Raw genomic sequence first — 7,831 nt, 5'->3', positions numbered from 1 at the left:
ATTCCTAGACACCTACTTATGGAGCTTGTTTAGATAATCAGATGGATAGATCTTAACACATGGACAAAATCTACTTGCAGTTTTCTGATAAACGGTATAGAAAAACCTGTGTAAGAACTTATAAAAACACTTCAAATCGAGACATTGTTATATATTGAATCATATATAGTATGACAAATACTTCAATAAAATTCACCGGGAGTGTAACTTAGGAATGTGCAAAAGTCCTAAATTGCATCTTACGTATAAAACAGTAGCCATCAAATTAATGGAATGATAAATGAGGCCACATGAGATAATCAATGTAAAATCTCAACTTGAAAGTGATTTTGAAACATGAAACTTAAATGAACACTCACATATTCTCTTTCTTTCACCTGCAACTATATATCTATACCTATGTATACATCTATCTATACATAGATATATATATATATATAGATAGATATAGATATACAGCTGCATATGCATTTAGTGAACAAAACCCTTTACATTTAATGAACAGTTAGACACAACACTACAATATTAAATATGATTGGATTATGCTGAATCTTTCAAGTTCAAAGCAACAACTTGTCTTCACTTGTTGTTGTCTTCTCTTTAAAAAAATAAAATAAAATAAAAAATATTTTTAGACCCTTTTTGACAGAGCTTCTAGCTGTCTTTCTGGTGATGGCAAGTCAGAATTGAAATTATGGCGTGGCAAAATACAGGTGTTTTTAAACTTGGAATTTAATCCACCAACTGTTTAGAGAATATAATTAATACTAGCATTAAACAAAGCATGTTTGTTCTTTATGTTTTCTCTCTCTCTTTTCTATTTTGTTTATATATCCAATCTTTCTATATCTAGTTATAACATATACAAACAGAATGTATCTATCTACATTATTCTTTAAGTAAGTGAAAATTTTCCCAAATTGTTACTGTTTCTATCCAGGTTAGTTGCAATTATATTTCTTATTTATTCAAATTTTTTATACTTATGGGCCTTTTTTCCAAGATTTTGATTTGGTTTTCTGCATATCAAGTTGGTGTTTTGGGTTCTTGTTGAAAATGAGGAGTTTTTCATAATCAAGATTTTGATTTGGCTTTTTTCATCTTGATTTTGTGGGATCTTCATTTGGGTTGGCTTTTTTTTTTTTTCATGTGTGAAGAAGTGGAATAAACGTAATCGCATGGCTATATTTATTTTGTTTTGTAAAAACATGTACAGTATAAAGTTGTATTTTTTTTATCTTTATGTATTTTCAAAAGGCAGTTATGTATGTTGTTACTTTTATACATGTTCTAAAAAATTAGACAAAGTTTGGAAGCATCTCTTCTCTATTTTTAATATTGTGTTGGAGTTTTGTTAAAATGTGAATAAAAATTTAAAAAATTTACCAATATTTTGATTTGGGTTTTAGACTTTTAGTAGAAACTAGAAACTCTAGAATTGATTTGGCTGTTTTGGAAAACAGGGGAATTTGGTTTGGGCTTTTTTTGGTTGAAAGAGAGGAAATATTCTTGGGATAAGTATACTGGAATGTAACAAACTTTGAACGAATGTCTATAGTAGGAAATAACTAAAGTCGTGTGTATTGTATGTAAACAACTCGAAATTATGTTTATTGTATGTAAGAAAATATATCCAACCAATCAAAATCTAACAAGTGTCGGCTATATATGGTTATCACGTATGTTTTCTTACAAACAATACACACGACTTTAGTTATTTCCCACTATAGAAATTCGTCCAAAGTTTGTTATATTCCAGAATACTTATCCCAATATTCTTCAAAGATTTTATGTTGGTTTATTTTATTTTTTATTTTTTTTAAACAGGAGAAGAAAAAGAATAATGTCATCTTCCAAAATTTATGGAGATGAATGTGAAAGTAGTGAATCTGGATGGACAATGTACATTGTTTCATCCATTGACGACGATTCTCGAAACAAAAACTACGATGACAGAAGTAGCAGTGGCCAAAGAAATCCCGTGGTCATCAATGATGAAGATGTAGATACCGATGATTCAATGGCTTCTGATGCTTCATCCGGGCCGGGCCAACAAATAGTAAAAACAGAGCAAAGGAACTACAATATTTCAAACAAAAAGTACAAGAAGTCATTGGGCAAGAAGAAAGGTGGACATGAAGAGAAACAGAAAGTTGATGAGAAGGAAGCTATTGTGAATGATAAAAGAGGTGTTGTGGCTACTCTTCAAAGTCGCAATAGTGCTTGGTTTAGGGGTAAAAAAAAGTAGTAATTTGTTTGGGTTAATGAAGGGGTAAAAATGGAAACAAGAACCTCGGAGTCATATTGTTGTTCTTTTGTTGTGTGTATGGTTTATGGATGTTCCATACAAGATATCTCTGTGTGTTTCTTTAGGCTAATTTTTTTAGTACTTTTAGGGAAATTTAGTAAAATTTGGAAAAATCTCATTTTGTTAGGAGTGGAAATCTTATTTCATTTGAAGAAATCTTCATTTCTTTGGGTTAGAGGAAAAAAATTCATTAATTCCATCACTATCTTCAAAACCATAAAAAATATTCGTCAAATTTCATTCTTTAAGATTTTAATTCTTTAGACATATTTAACTTTTTCTAAATACATTTTATGAATCAAGCATGCTTTGGTTTAGAATCATACTAATAATCAATATTAACAACACATCATCCTTTTTTTTATATCAATGTTACCATACCCAATCCACATCATCCTTCATTTTATATGTGCAATCAACCACCCTTAATTATGTTAGTATGCAATCATATCTTCATCATTACCGTTCACCATCAGCTACCAATGGTGTCACCATAACCATTGGTGGACTCTCTAGCGCGTACCCGGTTAAGACAATATAAGTCAGATCTACTATTGCGAGCAAATTATCCACACCTTTCAAATAAAAAAAAGCAAAAATAATAGCCATAAATGCTCGAAAAATCATTGAGCATTGTTTGTCTATATACTTTTTATGTTAATACTTAATACCATTTGGAAGGGTCAGTTGGTGTCCAAAGAACATACATGGTCAAAAGTTTAAAAATACAGTAGTATACTCGTATTTTGTAAAATTTGTAAGGGCACCAGGAGTTATGAAGGAGTAAATTTTAACCCTCTCAAATCTATCAATCACATCTTTCCAACTTATTTTATCCCTTCAACTGTCTCAAGTCCCAACCAAACCTCCCAACCCATTTCTTTGACATTCGTAACTTTTTCAACCCTCTTTAAAAAAAATAATTCTTTTTCATTTAAATTAATTAAACAATTCTAATAAAAAAACTAAACTTTTAAATAAAATTGGGGTATACTTGGAACCTCTAATCCCCCTCCTTTAGCCTAATACTTCATCTCCATTAATCCTCTATTTTTTTTAATATTTATTTAATAGAAAATGGTTGACCTTTAATAAAAAAATCTTATAAAAATTTTATTATTATTACTCCATCCGTCCCAATCTAAATGTCCTATTTTGACTTTCAAAGTCTTTCTTTCGCAACTATAACCGTAAATTGTTTCGCGTGTGTTGGATAATAATTGATGTAAAATATATGGATAGATTGAGCTTTAGATTTATTTTTCATTAATATAACTTTCATTAGGTATCATATCATACGAATGAAAATATTTACGGTCAAAGTTAGAGAAGAAATACTCAGTAAGTCAAAATTGGACATTTAAATTGGGAGAGGGAGTATTATCTATATATATATATATACCACCTATAAAAAACTCTCACATATTCTCAACCCTAAGAAAAAATCTACGGCAAAAAAATAAAAAACAAACTACGATCGACTACTAAAAACATTTTTTGATTTATATACTTTGTTCATATTTAATCATTATTATTATTTAACATTGAATTCTTATATTATTGTTAATATTATTTTTTTAAATATTTATATGGAGTTATTTTTCATATGTTTCTTCTTTAGCTTTCGTATTGATTAAGTTGTGATATTGGTCATACACTTTTTGTTTCTCTTTTTATTTAACTAAAGTTGAAAAAAAGGGGTAAACTGGAATCAATATTTATATAGAGTTAATTTTCATATGTTTCTTCTTTAGTGTTCGTATTGATTTGTAATATTAGTCATACGTTTTTTGTTTCTCTTTTTATTTAACTAAAATTGAAAAAAAGAGGGTAAACTGGAATCAATATTTATATGGAGTTAATTTTCATATGTTTTTTCTTTGGCTTTCGTATTCATTAAGTTGTGATATTAGCCATACACTTTTTGTTTCACAATTATTATAAGATTTATTATATATCTTGAGATTACCCGTCCAATGGACGGGTTTGAGCCCTAACTATATATAGATAATGGGAAAATCTAATATCCAGTATTAGGAGGTAACCATCCATTAAGGGGTAATTTAAAATATAAATTAGATATTAGGGATAGGTTTAGTTATGGTTTTATGTAAAGTCTGTAATATTCGGACACTTGTGAAGTTGTTAAGAGCACATGAGAAATACCACCTAAGCAAACACATGGACTACCCAATGACGGCTGCAAACATGCCTTTCTTGGTAATACTTCTTTTATCAAAACAATACTCCATATTGTATATTCTAATCTAATATATTACGTTTCAAGTCGGTAGTCACTTTTGCCTATTTTTTTCATTAAACTATTTTTATTTGATAGAATAATAAATTACATTGTTGGTTTCACATGTTATCCTCTTTCACTATCAAGGCATACACGATTCCTTTATAATATGAAACTTGCAAGCTAGTAGAGACAACACAAGTGCAGAAAATGGAGGTCAGCTCTTGCCAATAATGAAGACCCGTCAAGGTCTAATGATCAAGATTTTCAACAAGCTTAGAGAAGGAAGAGAGAGTCTAATTGTAACATCCTAAACTTTTTAATTAACAGTTGACTTGAGTTGTTAAGTCTCTAAGAGATTTAATGTTTATGTGTGATTAATGTGCATTATGTGTAAGGTTTTAAAGCCTTAATGATTCATGTGTTAATGTGTCTAAAGGTATATTTTAATGTCCTTGGAGGTGCTTAAAGTGTTTAATGTGTTGTAAGTATTCCCCATAGGTGTTTAAAGTTAAATATGAGCCATAAGGAAGACTAAGGACTAGTTTTGATAAAGCTGGAAACTAAAAAACGGTTTAAGGGTCTAATAATCTGTCATTAGACTCATAAATCAGAGAATATACATTTCCTTTGAAGCCCTAGCCGTTCCCTTTGTTCCATGGCATCATATTGTTCGATTTCATCGTTATTCGGTTGATTCGAGAGTGTTTTGATCAAGTTTTTTGCATCCTCTTTGTAATCTCCAGGTATCCAAGGTATAATAACATTGATTTTTTGTCCTTTCAATCATATAATCGGATCCATAGCTGGTCTAGGTTATTAGAAGATCAATTGATGTCAAAAACGTGTGTTTTGATCGATTCGGTAACCTAAAACGTTTAACTATGTGATGCAAATCAAGTAAGGATTAATCAATGATTTCATTGCATCATTATGGTCTTAGAATGGTGAATTTTGAGGTGCAAAAGTCGTTCATAAGGTTTGGGGTCGTTTGGGGTGTGTTTGGTTAAGTTTTGGAGGTTAAACAATGAGTTTTGTGCAGATTCGGGGCTAGCTGCACCGCAGCTACTAAGCTGCTGCGCAACTAGAAAACAGTGACCTTTAGTTGCGACGCAACTTGGTAGTTGCGACGCAACAGCGACAGAATTTTCAAATGGCCATAACTTTTGAACCGTAACTCCATTTTTAACAAATAAGCTATCCACGGAATTGTAAGAGAGTCTACTTTCTAATGGTTATGTTTTTAAAAGATGATTGTGATGTCAAGTTTCCAGAAAGGTTAATTTAGTGAGTGAATGTCGAGTTTCGTCGAGTTATGTAAGCTTTAAAGTATTAATCGAATGTCCGATGCATCAAGCCTTGTCATGGGTCATGTTTATAGATACTTAGGCTTGATTCATGAACAAAAGTAAGTAGGTACTTGTTTAGCTTATTATATCGTTTAATGATTATAGGTAGTCGGGAGTATTTGCAAAGCTCGGTAACTTACGTTATCTTTTTGTGCTCTTCTACGAGGTAAGATACACTACTTTGACACGCTGAGGGTTCAACATAAACATGGTTTTCATATAATAACTTCCCTAATAATAACTTATTTGTTTATGAGTATTCGGGGTTATACGGGAGGTGATATGGGCTATGTACATGACTATTGAGGCCTGAAATGCAGTCCCTATGATATGAAATGTAACGATATGTTATGCAATGATATGATATGTAATGATATGTTATGAAATGTTATGCAATGATACGATATGTAATGATATGCTATGAAATGTGATGTATGATGATGATATGTGAAATGTGCATGATTACATGGCTTGTTCATCTAGTTCACTAGACTTATTAAGTTGCCATGACACGTGCACGTTTAAGGGCCCAAACGTAAAAGATGTATATGTGATGATTGTTTAGGTTGTGTAAACACCTAAACTATATGTGATGTGAAATCGAGCTCGTAAATTTGATGTGAAAGTGTTAAGCTTAACCCGTACTTGCCCTAGCCCGGTTAAGTGCGTTGATGTGGTTGCTCGGGTGGCTCCTTGCAACGAGGTACAACGTGAAGAGTAATACGGGAGGTCTTACCAGCCCCATTGTCCTTGAACATACGGATTACTCCTGGATTTTGCTTGCCATTCCTTAACGACATTGATGTACAGCCGTAAGGTTGTTCATCTAGTCGGGTGTGACTTATGTCTCACTTATAATGATGTATATGTTATACGAGATGCGTGACTTATGTCACAATTATAAAGATGTTCAGATGTGATATGTGATGATGCAAAAGATGACTAGGCACATTAGGATGACCCATCCTAATATGAATGATGTTGATGCTATGATATATATATGAGATGATATGTGCCTTAACGACTTAATAAGAATTTTATATAATGTTTTAAATGGACAAACGTTTTATAAATTATGTGTTATCTTACTTAGCTAATTCGTTAGCTAACACTTGCTCTTTTAAAATGTGTTGTGTCCTCAGGTCCAACAATAGTGAGCAGGTAGATGTGAGAAGATGTGAGACATGGGTAGATGATCTTAAAGTTGGTTATAGTTTACCCATAGTGGCTGCTCGCTTTAGACATTTGCTTATTGTTTAGATAATAGTGACTTGTATCGATGATGTGCTCGGTTGTTTAATGTTAGGCAACCGTTGTATTTCCATTTAGACTTATTTTGATGATATGGCTAGTAACACCATTTAACGAATAAACCAAACAGATTTTGCTGGTTTGGACTTTTAAAGTTTAGTTCCGCTTTCTTTGATGCCGTTAGGCAAAAGTTTTTGGAAATCCTTATTTTTAAATGTTGGGTGTTACAAGTAGCCCAACCCGCATGTATCTTACATCAACAAAGCCTAATAATTTTAGTATGCGTCTAATGTTCCGCAAACAACTATGGGGAATGATGTAATGATTAGCAGTGGAGGCCTAGAGGGTGTGCAAACCCGATTTCCCGCTCGGACATAACTTTAGAAAGGGCATAAATTTTTGAAATTTTTTATATATATAATGTATAATAAAATGGTAAAAAATGTGTTATAAATAATTAGGTAAATAAGTAACTACTATGGTATGTAATTTTATACTTATGATCTCATTATGTATATATAATTTTTTTTTTTGGTTATAATTCTAGTTATCCTTTATAAAAAAAATTGTTTATATATTTAAATTCGGTAGAAGTTAGAGGCATTTTTCTTGCTTCGGCCGGAATGTTTGAACTATCAGGGCCGCCACTGATGATTAGATTGTTAGGCTGTTACTTTTCAG

General features: G+C 31.6%; 1 protein-coding gene across 3 annotated transcripts; it reads left to right on the top strand.

The window, feature by feature from the left end:
- The first annotated feature begins 581 nt into the window (after positions 1–581).
- On the top strand, positions 582–2,433 carry LOC122580482 (protein SOB FIVE-LIKE 1-like). Of its 3 annotated transcripts, none has more exons than XM_043752757.1 (2): positions 582–713; positions 1,828–2,433. In XM_043752757.1, exon 2 carries the CDS (start codon positions 1,844–1,846, stop codon positions 2,246–2,248), a length of 405 nt encoding a protein of 134 aa, XP_043608692.1. In that variant the 5' UTR covers positions 582–713; positions 1,828–1,843; the 3' UTR covers positions 2,249–2,433. The 3 variants fall into 3 exon arrangements, with proteins under 3 accessions (XP_043608692.1, XP_043608691.1, XP_043608693.1); XM_043752756.1 differs by lacking the exon at positions 582–713 and adding an exon at positions 876–940; XM_043752758.1 differs by lacking the exon at positions 582–713 and adding an exon at positions 881–899.
- Positions 2,434–7,831: the final 5,398 nt, after the last annotated feature.

The sequence above is a fragment of the Erigeron canadensis genome, chromosome 8, assembly GCF_010389155.1.
Source record: "Erigeron canadensis isolate Cc75 chromosome 8, C_canadensis_v1, whole genome shotgun sequence".
In the NCBI taxonomy this organism is placed as follows: Eukaryota; Viridiplantae; Streptophyta; class Magnoliopsida; order Asterales; family Asteraceae; genus Erigeron; species Erigeron canadensis.
Note: the sequence above shows the minus strand (reverse complement) of the source record. Positions and strands in the feature narration are given on the sequence as shown.

Bases quoted from the DNA above. Each gene is read 5' to 3' on its own strand.
- LOC122580482 (XM_043752757.1), top strand. From the start codon at position 1,844: ATGTCATCTTCCAAAATTTATGGAGATGAATGTGAAAGTAGTGAATCT.